The sequence below is a fragment of the Chiloscyllium plagiosum genome, chromosome 35 (assembly GCF_004010195.1).
Source record: "Chiloscyllium plagiosum isolate BGI_BamShark_2017 chromosome 35, ASM401019v2, whole genome shotgun sequence".
In the NCBI taxonomy this organism is placed as follows: Eukaryota; Metazoa; Chordata; class Chondrichthyes; order Orectolobiformes; family Hemiscylliidae; genus Chiloscyllium; species Chiloscyllium plagiosum.
Genome location: NC_057744.1, coordinates 41,163,633 through 41,179,771, shown reverse-complemented (window position 1 = coordinate 41,179,771; position 16,139 = coordinate 41,163,633). Strand labels below are relative to the sequence as shown.

The window sequence follows — 16,139 nt, the reverse complement described above, 5'->3', positions numbered from 1 at the left end:
TCCCCACTCCCACCCTCCTCTAGCTTATCTCTCCACGCTTCAGGCTCTCTGCCTTTATTCCTGATGAAGGGATTTTGCCCGAAACGTCGATTTCGAAGCTCCTCGGATGCTGCCTGAACTGCTGTGCTCTTCCAGCACCACTGATCCAGAATCTGGTTTCCAGCATCTGCAGTCATTGTTTTAACCCCAGAGAGAACTCGGTGTCCATGTCCACAAATCCCTGAAAGTTGCCACCCAAATTCACAGAGTTGTTAAGGAGGCATGCAGTGTTTTGGCCTTTATTAATAGAGAGGTTGAGTTCCGGAACCAGGAGGTTATGCTGCAGCTGTACAAAGCTCTGGTGTGGCCACACTTGGAGTATTGTGTACAGTTCTGGTCACCGCATTATAAGAAGGATGTGGAAGCTTTGGCAAGGGTGCAGAGAAGATTTACTGGGATGTTGCCTGGTATGGAAGGAATGTCTTACGAGGAAAGGCTGAGGGACTTGAGGCTGTTCTCCATAGAGAGAAGAAGGTTGAGAGGCGACTTAATAGAGACATACAAGATGATCAGGGGGTTAGATAGGCTGGACAGGGGGTGCCTTTTTTCAAGTATGGGGACGGCAAACACGAGGGGACACAACTTTAAAGTATAAGACAGATGTCAGAGGTAGTTTCTTTACTCAGAGAGTAGTAAGGGTATGGAATGCTTTGCCTGCATCGGTAGTAGATCGCCAAGTTTAAGTGCATTTAAGTCATCATTGGACAGAAATGGACATACATGGAAAAGTGTAGGTGGCTTAGGCTTCAGGTTAGTATGACACGGTGGCTCAGCATCGAGGGCCGAAGGGCCTGTACTGCGCTGTAATGTTCTATGTTCTCTAAAGCGCTCTGCAAGTAAGCGTCCTGCCTCCCCATTGGAGAGGAGACTGCATTAGCGGATACAGTAAATGGCATGTGTGGAAGTGCAGGTGTAACTTTGGATGTGGAAGGCTCCTTTGGGCCATTGGATGGAGGTGTGGGTGCAGGTTTTGCAATTCTGGCAGTGAGGGGGGATGGTACCAGGAGGGAAGGGTGAGTTTTTGGAGGGGTATGAAGCCGACGAGGTAGTCACGGAGGGAACGGTTTTTACAGAAAGCATATGGGGGGGGGGGGGAGGGAAATATATCTCTGGTGATGAGGTCCATTTGTAGGTAGCAGAAATGGTGGAAGATGATGCAATGTGTACAAAGGTTGATGCGGTGGAAGATGAGGACCGGGGGGTTCTGTCCTTGTTGCGGTTGGAGGGGTGGGGTTTGAGGGCAGAGGTGCAGGAAGTGGATGAGATGCGCTGGAGGGCATCATCAACCACTGGGGAGGGGAAATCATGGTCTTTAAAAAAGGTCATCTGATATGTTCTGTGGTGGAACTTCTTCCTCCTGGGAACAGATGTGGTGCAGGTGGAGGAATTGGGAATAAGAGGCAGGGTGGGAGAAGGTGTAATCCAGGCAGCAGTGGGAGTCTATGGGTTTGTAGAAGATGTTAGTGTTGAATTGGTCACCGTTGATGAAGAGGATGAAGAGTCCGGATGGCATATGGACTCGATGGGCTGAATGGCCTGCTTCCACACTGTAGGGATTCTATTCAAAAGTTAATTTTTGAAAGGTTTTATAAGTTTGATGAACAGTCATCAGACTAGAAATGTTAACTCTGCTTTATTCGCCCCCAGATGCTGCCAGACCTGCTGAGTTTCTCCAGCAATTTCTGTTTTTGTTGCATATGTGACTTAACTGTTTCAATTGAAATGACCAAAAACCATCCTGCCTGAGAATTATGATATGGAATAATAAGACACTCCCTCCGATACAAACATGGACAAATCTGCACTGGTATTGTAAACATATATATTTTCCAAGGTTGGAGATAGGACAAAGTACATATTTTAATCTGAATAATTTTAAGTCCATGAAAACATGTTGCAGGAGGCCTTGGAGAGTTCAGTCTCTTTGAGTAGGATAAAATTGAAATATTTAATTTAAACCTAAGAACAAATACCAGTAAATAAATGGTTAGTTTTATTCTTAATTTATTGCTGCTTTTTTAAAAAAATCATTTCTGGTAGAGGCCGTATACATAGAAAGTTGGCCTGTTTCTTATCTTCAGAGATCATAATGAACCTCCTGTGCATTTCTTTAGTTGTCTGTTTTATTGAAGTAATTAAATTCAGAATATTTGAATTTTAAAGGCAGCTAATAAGGTGGTGAATTGCAGCTTGCGTGTTTGCTTAAAGGCAAAATAAAAGTGAAATGTTCAAAAATAAAATATCAAAGGAAAATATGCAGACTTTTATTTTTTAGTCATCAAAGTGTGGATTTTTTGGCAAAGTGGGATTCAGGCCCATCTACTGTTGGTGCTATTAACAATATAATTGACAAGATGTACAATATAAAACCTTTCAAAAATTTTTGTTTTGAATAGAATCCCTACAGAGTGGAAGCAGGCTATTCAGCCCATCGAGTCCACACTGATCCTCTGAAGTGCATCCCACCCAGACCTACCCCCTACCCACGTAACCTGGCACTCCCCATGGCAAACCCACCTAGCTTGCACACTATGATCAATTTAGCATGGCCAAGCGACTTAACCTGTGCATTGGATTGTGGGAGGAAACAGAGCACCCTGAAAAAACACACGCAGATACGAGGAGAATGTGCAAACACCATACACACAGTCACCTGAGGCTGGAATCGAACCCAGGTTTCTGAAGCTGTGAGGCTGCAGTGCTAACTGCTGAGCCACCATGCTGCCCTTAAACTAGTGTAATCAATGTTTGTATTGCACCTTATATTTCCTCCTCTCTCTTCCTGGAAGCCTTGGTCACCTTGAACATTGACTAACAAGATGGTTATTAGGGATATGCAGAAATATGGATTTGACACCACTATCAGATGACTTATGATATTACAGCAGGCTAGAGAGACTGAATGGCCTACTACTACTTATTTGGAGGTTCACTGTCTGTCTTACTAAATGTTGAAGTAAATGACACACAGAAATTGGAAGTGATGAATGATAAAGTGTATGATGCTGTGTCATCATTTGCAATCACTATCTAAATTGAAATCCCCTTCCTGTCACACTTTTTGGAAATAGTGACAGAAAATGAAGCAAGTCTGAGTCCACAGAGCCAGTAGTACTGAACTGTGCTTAATTTTCTAATCTGGCAAATTCGATCAAAAGCAAAGGGAAGAAAAATGACCGGAAACATGATTGCTTTGTAAGGTAGGTGTATGTTACAGGGGAATGCTGGCCAGATGGCAGAAAGCCACACAGGTTTCAGAGGAGAGGAGGATAGACAAAAGGCTGAGGCACGATTTATGATCATGGATTGAGAGAGCCATTGAAAACATGCAAGGTACAAAACTGGAGCTGAAAGTTGCGAACCTCCTCCAAGCAGCACAATCTCGCAGCGAGCAGTGCTGCCATTTTCCCCATATTAACTGCTCTGCAAGCTGAAACAAAAAGAACTGTTGTGAGATTTTTAAAACAGCATGCCTGTGGAGGAATTGGTGTTTGTGGACCACCAATATCATCTACACGTCTTTATTACTTGCTCAGAACACTAAAGAGAGCTGGTGCAACACAGGCATAGCAGTGCTGCCATGATCCCTAATAGAGTGAAAGGGCACTAAAACTGACTGGAAAATGAGGAAATGCTTATCTCAGGTGGTGTAGTGTCTGGCAAACAGCTGCATCAGAATGGTGTGATCCCGGATGTTCCTGATAGTACATCACATCATTCAATGTCTTAGAGTTATTATGGACTTCTGTGGGATTGAATCATGCAAGCATCTGGGTAAGCGGGGCCATTTGGAGAACTGGGTAGATAGAAGAGCATGGAGCTGGAGGTTTTGATTCACGCCTTGGGCGACTGTCTGTGTGGAGTTATCCTTGTGTCTGCGTGGGTTTCCTCCCAGAATCCAAAGATGTGCAGTAAGGCGAATTGGTTGTGCTACGTTGTCCATAGTGTTCAGGAATGTATAGGTTAGGTGCATTAGTCAGGGGTAAATGTAGGGGAATGGGTCCGAGTGGGATACTTTTTGGAGGGTCGGTGTCGACTTGTTGGGACGAAGGGCCTGTTTCCACATTGGAGGGATTCTAATTCTAATTCTAATATAGCAGAGAAATGGTTTTTCATTCCAGTCACTGCCTGAGGGTTTTTTGTTCTGCTTGACAACATAAGATTTAAAAAAAATAGGTAAAGGGGTAGGCCACTTAGCCCTCAAGCCTGTTCCACCATTCAGTTGGATCATGGCTGGTCCAACATTCCTCTTGTTCAATTTCCTGTGATTTGTCCATAGCCCTTGATTCCCCTTTTGATCAAGAAGCTATCAATCTTAGGCTTAAATATGTACAAGGACTCTACCCCAACAGCTGTGTGTGACAAGAAGTTCAAAAGAGATTGAAACTCCTCCGAGAAGAAATGCACCATCCTCTGACTTTCCGAGTAGAGGTGCTAATTTAAGATAATGCCATCTGGTCCTAGACTCTTTCCCCCCCCCCCCCATAAAGGGAAACATTGTCTCACCTTATCAAGCCGTTTCAGGAAAACTGAGTTGACCTCACCTGATAGTGTCTCAGAACACTAAAGAGAGCTGGTGCAACACAGGCATAGCAGTGCTGCCATGATCCCTAATAGAGTGAAAGGGCACTAAAACTGACTGAAAATGAGGAAATGCTTACCTCAGGTGGTGTAGTGTCTGGCAAACAGCTGCATCAGAATGGTGTGATCCTCATTCAGCATGGAAAGAGAGCCTCTGGTCCAACCAGTCCTCGCCAACTATTTTCCCAAATTAAACTAATCCCACCTCCCTGCGTTTGGCCCATATCCCTCCAAATCGTTCCTATTCTTGAACTTATCCAAATACAGTCTTTTAACTGCATCCATCACTTTTTTTCTGGCAGTTCATTCCACACACTAGCCAGTCTCTTGGAGAAATGTTGCCCCTCACATCCTTTTTAAATCTTTCTCCTCTCACCTTACAAATATGCAACTAAGTTTTGAACTCCTCTACCGTAGGAAAGGGACCTTTGTCATTCACCTTACCTATGCCCCTCATATTTTTATAAATTTCAATAAGGCCACCCCAAACCTTTGCTCAAGTCAAAAAAAGCATATCTTTAGAATGTACTTGCTGAAATTAGTTTTGTCTGAAATACATTCAACCTTGCAGCTTTTTTAGGTTTCTTTGCCAATTTTTGTTTTTTTCCTCCCATTGTCACCTGAAGACTATGGGAGGAAAAAAACAAAAATTGGCAAAGAAACCTAAAAAAGCTGCAAGGTTGAATGTATTTCAGACAAAACTAATTTCAGCAAGTACATTGTGAATAAAGTATATTTTGGAAATAAAAATTGTCACCTGAAGACTCTTTTTATTTCCAAAATATACTTTATTCACAAAATGTATCTTTTTATACATAGTCACAAGTGCAATCCAGTTCTGTACAGTAACATCTTCGAGGAGAAAGTGAGGACTGCAGATGCTGGAGATCAGAGCTGAAAATGTGTTGCTGGAAAAGCGCAGCAGGTCAGGCAGCATCCAAGGAACAGGAGAATCGATGTTTCGGAATTCCTGAAGAAGGGCTTATGCCCGAAACGTCGATTCTCCTGTTCCTTGGATGCTGCCTGACCTGCTGCGCTTTTCCAGCAACACATTTTCAGCTCTGTACAGTAACATATCAAGGAAACAAACAAACATTGAAGTTTGACTGTATCCAAACAAACCAATGACGTCTCATAATTGTGCAAGATTATATTTATGTATATTTGAGGTATCAGGAGGACCCGATAACTGAACAGACCCCATACAGCTTTTGCAGAAAGACCTCAGACTGTGGTATTTCCCTACTGCGCTTTGGTGGCAGCAGCCCCAAATTTTAGTGTCCGTCAGCACATTGATTTTATTGTCACGTACCAAAGTACAGTGAAAAGCTTTGTTTATGGGCAGTACAAGCAGGCCATAGTAAGCAAAAATGTACAGATGAAAGGTTGTAAAAAGACTTAGAGGCATATGTTGCATTGGGCATGTACTAGGTGAGATCAATGTTAACAAGATCAGCATTATTTGAGGCGAGAGAGTCCATTCATCAGTCTAATAACAGCGAGGAGGGAGTTGTTCCTGAACTTGCTGCTACATATGTTCAGGCTTCTGTGTCTTCTGCCTGACAGAAGAGGTTGCAGGAGATCATTACCAGGGCGTGATGAGTCTTTGATGTCGGCAGCCTTTCCACAGCAGCAAGCCGTTACTAGCGGTGTTCCGCAAGGATCTGTTTTGGGACCATTGCTGTTTGTCATTTTTATAAATGACCTGGAGGAGGGGCTAGAAGGTTGGGTGAGCAAGTTTGCGGATGATACGAAAGTCGGTGGAGTTGTTGACAGTGAGGAAGGATGTGGCAGGTTACAGCGGGATATAGATAAGCTGCAGAACTGGGCAGAAAGGTGGCAAATGGAGTTCAATGTAGGTAAGTGTGAGGTGATTAACTTTGGTAAGAGTAACAAAAAGATGGGGTATTGGACTAATGGTCGGATACTTGGTAGTGTGGATGAGCAGATCTTTGAAAGTTGCCACCCAGGTAAATAGTGCGGTGAAGAAGGCATATGGCATACTGGCTTTTATTGGCAGAGGAATTGAGTTCCGGAGTCCTGAGATCATGTTGCAGTTGTATAAGACTCTGGTGCGGCCGCACCTGGAGTACATACAGCGCAGTACAGGCGCTGTATGTACATACATAGAAGAATACAGCGCAGTACAGGCCCTTCGGCCCTCGATGTTGCACCGATCCAAGCCCACCTAACTTACACTAGCCCACTATCCTCCATATGCCTATCCAATGCCCGCTTAAATGCCCATAATGAGGGAGAGTCCACCATGCTACTGGCAGGGCATTCCATGAACTCGCGACTCGCTGAGTAAAGAACCTACCGCCACCCAGGTAAATAGTGCGGTGAAGGCGGCATATGGCGTACTGGCTTTTATTGGTAGAGGAATTGAGTTCCGGAGTCCTGAGATTATGTTGCAGTTGTATAAGACTCTTTTGCGGCCGCATCTGGAGTATTGTGTGCCGTTTTTGTCGCCATACTATAGGAAGGATGTGGAGGCACTGGAACGGGTGCAGAGGGGAGGATGTTGCCTGGTATGGTAGGAAGATCGTATGAGGAAAGGCTGAGGCACTTGGGGTTGTTTTCATTGGAGAAAAGAAGGTTTAGGGGTGACTTGATAGAGGTGTATAAGATGATTAGGGGTTTAGATAGGGTCGACAGTGAGAATCTTTTTCCTCGTATGGAGTCAGCTATTACAAGGGGTCATAGCTTTAAATTAAGGGGTGGTAGGTAAAGGGCAGATGTTAGGGGTAGGTTCTTTACTCAGCGATTCGTGAGTTCATGGAATGCCCTGTCAGTAGCAGTGGTGGACTCTCCCTCTTTATGGGCATTTAAGCGGGCATTGGATAGGCATATGGAGGATAGTGGGCTAGTGTAGGTTAGGTGGGCTTGGATCGGCGCAACATCGAGGGCCAAAGGGACTGTACTGCGCTGTATTCTTCTATGTTCTATGTAAACTGAGTCCATGGATGGGAGGTTGGCTTCTGTGTTAGTCTGGGCTGGGTTGCCTTCTGTAGTTTTTTCCGGTCCTGGGCAGAGCAGCTGCCATACCAGGCAATTATGCATCTGCACAGTACGCTTTCAGTGGTGCATCTGTAGAAGTTGGTGAGAGTTCTTATAGACATGCAAAATTTCCTGAACCGCCTGAGGAAGAATAGGCGTTCTGCGCCTTCACTGTTGCATCTGTATGTGAAGTCCAGGACAGGTTGTTTTAGATTGGATTCCCTACAATGTGGAAACAGGCCTTTTTGCCCAACTAGTCCACACCAACCCTCCGAAGAGTAACTAATGACCTAACTCTACAGGCAATTTAGCATGACCAATTCACCTGATCTGCACATTTTTGGACTGTGGGAGGAAACCGGAGCACCTGGAGGAAACCCACACAGACACTGGGAGAATGTGCAAACTCCACACAGACAGTCACTGTCTGGAATTGAACCTAGGTCCCTGGCGCTGAGAGGCAGCAGTGCTAACCACTGAGCCACCGTTTGTTATTGTTATTCTGAGAAACTTTATACTGTTCACCTTCTCAACCTCAGTTCCATCGATGTAGATAGGGGCATGTTGTCCTCCTTTCTGGGAATATGCCAGTCTGCAACATTCAATCGTAGTCAACTCCTTGCTCTGGAAGACCAATACCTGCTGGAATATATTTCCCCATATGATTGGTGCTCTTCTAGCCCATGGACTATACTGTCATTTCCTCCTGTGAGCAACACTACAAGTATGTGATGATAAACATAACATTTTAAAGGCTAATCCTCCCATTATCTTGAGGTCTTGCCAGGCAATCTTTGAATTAATATTGGGAAATAGCAGTCCTTCTTGTTTGATCTCTTCAAGTACGTGGAATTTGTTTGTCATCCCGATGCTGGCAATGATTATTAGCTTAGGATGATTATTCTGCAGTTTTCTGTGTAGTGTGAAATACAGAAGTTAGACCAGAATCTCTGTTTTCACTGTCTGTAGAGTGTCATATTGCAGGCTTAGCCTCTTAAGTTGTAAACCACACTGCATCACGTCACAGTTTATGATTTTCATGTTGGATCTAACTGTTTGTTTGTTTTTCCAGAAAGCAAAGAAGTCCAAGGCAATAGAATCTTGTGTGAAATCTGCACGTACTGAAGGTACTGTATCAAATTGTCTGCAAAATACATTCCCCTAGATCGAAGATTATGAATAATTTTGCAACCAATTCTATGCTTCCACAAGTTTTCGCGTTTACACTTTATTGCTGTCTTAGTGTGAAATAAGCTTTTATTTAAAAAAACGCAGCTTTCAGCAAGCACAATGCTGATAATGTTTTTCATAAAACCACAGAGGCTGGATGTCTTGGTCAGTAAATTGATGAAAGAGATGAGGTGGATATTGCACTTACATTTAACATGATGTATTTGCATATATGTGATTTCATCTTTTCCGAGGGTAAGACCTCAACTTGCTATTCAAGTTTATTTTAGAAACTGCTCACATCTGACCTTCCTGTTCTGTTGTACTCAGTTACTGTTTTATGCTGCTTCACACAGTGCTTTTTTTTTGAAGCAGAACAAGCGAGCAAAAACTACGTAATCTGTTATAATTTTAGAAACATTTTCATTTGTTTAAACGAAATCATATTCTGGCATTAGTGGTCACAATTCTTCATTTTATCAGTGATTCATAAAGCTGTAACTGTTGGGTGCCCTGGTCTGCGTGTGAGACCCTTTTTCTTAGACCGCATATAATTTTCACTTCCAACATATTACCAGAGGACCATAGGTTGTGCTCTCTCATGAGAGTGAACTAATCCTTAGTCCAGAGATGAGGTTGACAAGGTGAGGCCTTCATGGGGACCTCAGCTAGTATCAGAATTCAACCCATGAATACAAATAAAATAGAATGCTGGAAATCTGAAACAAACATACAATACTGTAGGATCTCAGCAGGTCTGTTCCGAAGAAGTGTCATGCCAGGCTTGTGATATTAACTCTGTTTCTCTTTACTGCCAGACCTGCTGAGTGGATGTATGCTTGCTCGCTGAGCTGGAAGGTTCATTTTCAGAAGTTTTGTCACCATCCTAGGTAACATCACAGTGGGCGGCACGGTGGCACAGTGGTCAGCACTGCTGCCTCACAGCGCCAGAGACCCGGGTTCAATTCCCACCTTCGGCAACTGTCTGTGTGGAGTTTGCACATTCTCCCCGTGTCTGCGTGGGTTTCCTCCGGGTGCTCTGGTTTCCTCCCACAGTCCAAAAAAGAAATGTGCAGGTTAGGTAAATTGGCCATGCTAAATTGCCCGTAGTGTTAGGTGAAGGGGTAAATGTAGGGGAATGGGTCTGGGTGGGTGCACTTCGGCAGGTCGGTGTGCACTTGTTGGGCCATAGGGCCTGTTTCCACACTGTAAGTAATCTAATCTAATATCAGTGAGCCTCTGGTGAAGCACTGGTGTTAGTGACCCACTTTCTATTCATATGTTTAGGTTTCAGTGGGTTGATGATGTCGTTTCCTGCTCTTTTTCTCAGGATAGTAAATGGTATCCAAGTCAGTGTGTTTGTTGATAGAGTTCCGGTTGAAATGCCATGCTTAGAGTCATAGAGTCGTAGAGAGGTACAGCAATGCTTCTAGGAATTCTTGTGTGTGTCCCGGTTTGACTTGCCCTAGGATGGGTGTGTTGTCACAGTCAAAGTGGTGCCCTTCCTCATCTGTATGTCAAGATACTAGTGAGAGTGGTTCATGTCGTTTTGTGACTAGTTGATGTTCATGTATCCTGATGGCTAGTTTTATACCTGTTTGTCAAATGTAGTGTTTGTTGCAGTTCTTGCAAGGTATTTTGTAAATGACATTAATTTTAAAGTTGTCTGTATAGGGTCTTTCAAGTTCATTAGCTGCTGTTTTAGTGTGTTGGTGGGTTTGTGGGCTACCATGATGCCAAGGGGTCTGAGTAGTCTGACAGTCATTTCCAAGATGTCTTTGATGTAGGGGAGAGTGACTAAGATTTCTGGGCGCATTTTGTCTGCTTGTTTGGATTTGTTGCTGAGAAATCAGCGGACTATGTTCATTGGGTTCCCGTTCTTTTTGAATACACTGTATAGGTGATTTTTCTCTGCTCTACGTAGTTCCTCTGTGCCGCAGTGTGTGGTGGCTCGTTGAAATAATGTTCTAATGCAGCTTTGTTTGTGGATGTTGGGATGATTGCTTCTGTAGTTCAGTATTTGGTCCATATGTGTGTGTTCCTGTAGAGGCTGGTTTGAAGTTCCCCATTGGCTATTCGCTCTATTGGTGACATCTAGGAATGACAGTTTGTTGCTTTCCTCCTCTTTAGTGAATTTTATGCCAGTAAGGGTATTATTGATGATCTTGAAGGTTTCCTCAAATTTGTTTCGTTTAGTGATGACAAAGGTGTTATCCACGTAGCGGACCCAGAATTTGGGTTGGATAGTTGGCAGAGCTTTTGTTCGAGTCTCTGCATTACTGCCCCGCTAAGAACAATGGATAACACATCCATCCCAGGACAAATCAAACAGAGACACGCATGAGAATTCCTAGAAGCATGGCATTCCAACCAGAACTCTATCACTAAACGCATTGACTTTGACCCCAATTACCACCCTCTGAGAAACAGAACAGGAAATGGCATCGCCAGCCCAAGGAAACCTAAACACATAAATAGAAAGTGGGTCACTAACACCAGTGCTTCACTGGAGGCTCACTGATGATGTTACCTAGTATGGTGACAAAACGTCTGAAAATGAACCTTGCAGCTCAGTGAGCAAACTTACATCCAGAACCTCAACCTGAGTGACAAATCTTCTCAAAACTCGCTAAGACCTGTTGAGTTTCTCTAACGTTCTGTGTTTGTTTGAGAATTAAACCCATCTTGTTGGTGTGACTCTGTCTTGCAAACGTGCCATCCAGAAAACTGAACTATCAACTAATTGGTCAGCAGTGTTTTCTGTCAAAGTATCTGATGCTCACTTCTATATACAAAATGCGGTTACGCTAAGCTATTGCACAGACTAGTGAGGTCAGAGCTGATACATTTCCATTACATTTGCGCAAAGCTGGAAGATTTTAACCAGGCAGTATCTCGGGACTCAATGTCAGATTGTAATTTATCAATTAACAATTATTCATTGCAATACGAACACGCACTGTACTCACCTCATATAGTAGCTCCTGAACATATGTAACCTTAGGATAGAGATCCCATGTTCAATTGCAAGGAATTCATCACCTCAGTGTTATCAAACTTTTCGGACTTCCACATTGATGAATGCTCCTTTGCTGATAGGTTTTAAGTCATTTCCCTCTTTTGCAGCATGACTATTCTAGAGGACAGCTAAGAGGTCACATCAAGTCAGATAGAAAAACAGACTGGAATAGCTGGGGCTTTTTCTCATTGGAGCATAGGAGGTTGAGGGGTGACCTTTATAGAGGTTTATAAAATCATGAGGGGTATAGATAAGGTGAATGACAAGGGTCTTTTTTTCTCAGGAAGGAGAGTTCAAGATTTAAAAAGGCCTCATAGTCTCCCCTTCTTCCCACTCTTCTCTTCCTCTCCTCCAGCACCCTTCCCCTCTCTTCCACCCCCATCCAACCCCCTGTCTCTCCCCCATGCACCCCGTGTCTCCCCCACTCCCTCATTTGCCCTGCCCAAGGCATCTCCCTCATCTGTCCCCCTCCCTCACGCCTCTTCTCCCATCTGCCACCGTCTCTCCCCCACTCCATTCCTCCCCATTACCGTCTCTCCTGCATTCGACTGGCCTGTCCCTCCAGCAGCAGCGCCCGTCCCCGTCTCTCCACCCCCCTCTCCCCCCCGTCTCAGTGGTGAAGGAACGGCAATAAAGTTCCAATTATGGGTAGTGAGCAACTTGTAGTTAGTGATTCCCTTGATTCTTCTCTCTTGTCACACTAAATGGTTGAGGTTTTAGGTTCAGAAGAAGTTATCAAAGAAACTTTGGTGAGTTGTTGCCGTGCAAATTGTGATTAGTACATTCTGCCGCCACTGTATGTCAGTGAGAGGAGTGATTGATAGAGATGGTGGGTGGGGTGCCTGTCAAACAGGCTGCTTTATCCTGGTTGGTTTCAAGTTTTCTGAGTGTTGGAGCTGTACTCATCTAAGCAAGAGTATTGCAGTCCTCACCATCTCCAAGTGGAGAGTATTCCATCATTCTCTCGAGTTTTGCCCTGTAGATGGTGGACAGGCTTTGGGGAGTCAGAGAGTTGATTACTTACAGCAGAATTCCCAGTTTCTGACCTGCTCTTGTCAGCCTAGTATTTTGTCAATAGCATGTCCTATTCAGTTTTGAGCCCATAAAAATCCCCCATATATTGATAGTGGGAGATTGACTGATGGTAATGCTATTGAATGTCAAGAAGTGATAGATTCTGTTTTATTGGAGATGGTCCTTGGCACTTGTGTGGCATGAGAAGAACATGCCTACATTTGAACATGGGCAACTTCAGTATCTGAGAAATTGCAAGTTGTGCAATCACCTCTTCACCTCAGGACATATAATGGAGAAAGGTAATTATCGAAACAACTGAAAATGTTTGGGCCCAGAATGCCACCCTGTGGACCTTCTGCAGAGATATTCTGGAGCTGAGATGACTGACTTCTGGCAACTACAACCATATTCGTTGCATCATGTATGACTCCAACTAATAGAGAGTTTTTTTCCCATTGACTCCAGATTTGCACAGGCTTCTTGTTCCCAAACCTTACCAAATGCTGTCTTAATGGTGAGGACAGTTCCCCTCACTCCCCTTTTGAGTTCAGATGTCTGTGAATAGAGCAATGATGTAATGAGGTCAGGAGATGAGTGGGTGTGGTGGAGCCCAAACTGAGTGCCAGTGAGCAGGTTAATTAGGAGTAAGAGCTGTTTGATAACATGCTGAAAATGTGTTGCTGGAAAAGCGCAGCAGGTCAGGCAGCATCCAAGGAACAGGAGAATTGACGTTCGGACATAAGCCCTTCTTCAGGAGGATTCCTGAAGAAGGGCTTATGCCCGAAACGTCGATTCTCCTGCTCCTTGGATGCTGCCTGACCTGCTGTGCTTTTCCAGCAACACATTTTCCGCTCTGATCTCCAGCATCTGCAGTCCTCACTTTCTCCTGTTTGATAACATGTCAATGACATCCTGCATCACTTTGTTCAAGATGGTTAGCAGACTGATGACAGTTCAAGGTAATTGGCCAATTGATTTTGTCTTGTTGTTTGTGTACCAAATGATCTTCAGCACTGTTGCCAAGATATTTCAGTGCTTAAGGCCTTGGCAGCAAAGAGTCTCCAGCCAATTCCTTTTATCACACAGTGAGTTAAATTGGTTGAAGAATGGCCCCTGTTATGCTGGGGAACGTGTAAAGAGGCCAGGATGAATCAACCACTTGACACTTCTGCTTGCAAATCTCCTCTCTGCACCATCTACCTGCTCATCTGTCCTCTCCTTTGTTGCTTACTCACTCCCCCTCATTCTCTGTAGCTTGCGCACTGTCACTTGCTCACTTTCCCTCGCTCCATGTCACTCACATCCCTTTCCCTCGCTCTGTGCCATCAACCTGCTCTCTCTGTGCCCCCTGCCTCTGTTTGATTGCTGGTAGTGGGGTAGTCTTGATGGGATGCATGTAATATTGTATGTAGCCACAGAAAATATTTGAATTGAAATTTGCTGCTCAAAACTTGGCCTGTCATATCATGGGCTGAAGAAGGGCTTATGCCCGAAACGTTGATTCTCCTGTTCCTTGGATGCTGCCTGACCTGCTGCGCTTTTCCAGCAACACATTTTCAGCTCTGATCTCCAGCATCTGCAGTCCTCCCTTTCTCCTGTCATATCATGTCTAGTCTCACTCGCAAGAGAATTTGCTTTTCACTGATTTTACCCAATCTCAGCAATTATAGCAGACCTATGACTAGATCTCGTTTTCCCACTTTGTGTCCTTCCTAGTACCCATTACATTTAGGAACATGGTACATAATGAAGCACAGTAGTTAGTTTCTCCATATTAGTTTGTGTCAATGTTTTAGTTGTTATTCTGGACTCGAGTACATCGCTTCTGTTTCTCTGTGTCTCCCTTTTTATTCTGAGGATTCCGTTCCCTCACTGCTTCCTTTCCTTTATTTTATAAATAGAAATTGCAGGGTCATCAACCCAGAAACCCAAAGAGACTAAAGTAGCCACTGACAAGATGCTGAATGGATTTTCGAGCTCTTCTGGTACAGGTCAGTTTCTGTTGTATGTTTCAGTTCTGATTGTCATACCTGAGAGACAAGGATCCAAATCCAGCTCTTGACATAAACTATGTAATGGACTGAGTTTACTTGCAATCAGTGTTTCTTCTCCTTTCAGGGAAATTATTTTTACTCTGGGTCTCTAACCATTTCTTAAACAATTTCTTTAATCTCCACCATGGTTCACCCCAAAGTTTTGGTCACACTTTGTACTAAGAAATTCTGGGTGAAGTTATTAGTTTGTACCTGTGTTGACTTGCCCTGCTCTCAGGAATTCAGAAATCATGTATGCTCTGCCCAAATATGATCTTTCTCTCACTGTAGTATTTTCATATTTCTATCTTGTCTTTTTTTTTCATTGGGAAGAGACTAGTGTGGTCTCCAGTCAGCTTCATGATGAAGCAGAATGGGGAGGATGTCAAAGTGTGGTGCTGGAAAAGCACAGCAGGTCAGGCAGCATCCGAGGAGCAGGAGAATTGATATTTCCAGCATAATCCCTTCATCAGGAATGACTCTGATCTCAAGCATCTGCAGTCCTCACTTTCTCCTTGATTGAGAAGGATGTCCTGCAATCAACATTGTAGTGAAACAGACTGGGAAGAGGGTCCAGTGGTCTGTGTCACAGGGAAGCAGACTGGGAAGAGTGTTCTGTGGTCTGTGTCACAGGGAAGCAGACTGGGAAGAGTGTACTGTGGTCTGTGTCACAGGAAAGCAGACTGGAAAGAGTGTACTGTGGTCTGTGTCACAGGGAAGCAGACTGGGAAGAGTGTACTGTGGTCTGTGTCACAGGGAAGCAGACTGGGAAGTGTATCCTGTAGTCGGTGTCACAGGGAAGCAGGCTGGGAAGAGGGACCTGCAGTCGGTGTCATGCGGAAGCAGACAGGGAAGAGGGTCCTGTAGTCGGTGTTGTAGGGAAGCAGACTGGGAAGAGTGTGCTGCAGTTGATGTCACAGGGAAGCAGACTGGGAAGAGGGTCCTGTATTCGGTGTCGCAGGGAAGCAGACTGGGAAGAGGGTCCTGTAGTCGGTGTCACAGGGAAGCAGACTGGGAAGAGGGTCCTGCAGTCGATGTCACAGGGAAGCAGACTGGGAAGAGGGTCCTGTAGTCGATCTCACAGGGAAGCAGACTGGGAAGAGGGTCCTGTAGTCGATCTCACAGGGAAGCAGACTGGGAAGAGGGTCCTGTAGTCGATCTCACAGGGAAGCAGACTGGGAAGAGGGTCCTGTAGTCGGTGTCGCAGGGAAGCAGACTGGGAAGAGGATCCTGCAGTCGATGTCACAGGGAAGCAGACTGGGAAGAGGGTCCTGCAGTCG

General features: G+C 44.4%; 1 protein-coding gene across 2 annotated transcripts in view; it reads left to right on the top strand.

The window, feature by feature from the left end:
* The window catches only part of rtf2 (replication termination factor 2), a 155,776-nt gene that overhangs the window by 117,918 nt on the left and 21,719 nt on the right, over positions 1–16,139 (top strand). The window contains exons 7-8 of one of the 2 annotated variants that reach the window (XM_043676978.1): positions 8,693–8,747; positions 14,728–14,817. In XM_043676978.1, coding sequence (XP_043532913.1) covers positions 8,693–8,747; positions 14,728–14,817 — 145 coding nt within the window. The remainder of the gene's footprint in view (positions 1–8,692; positions 8,748–14,727; positions 14,818–16,139) is intronic. The other variant, XM_043676979.1, reaches the window with a different exon arrangement.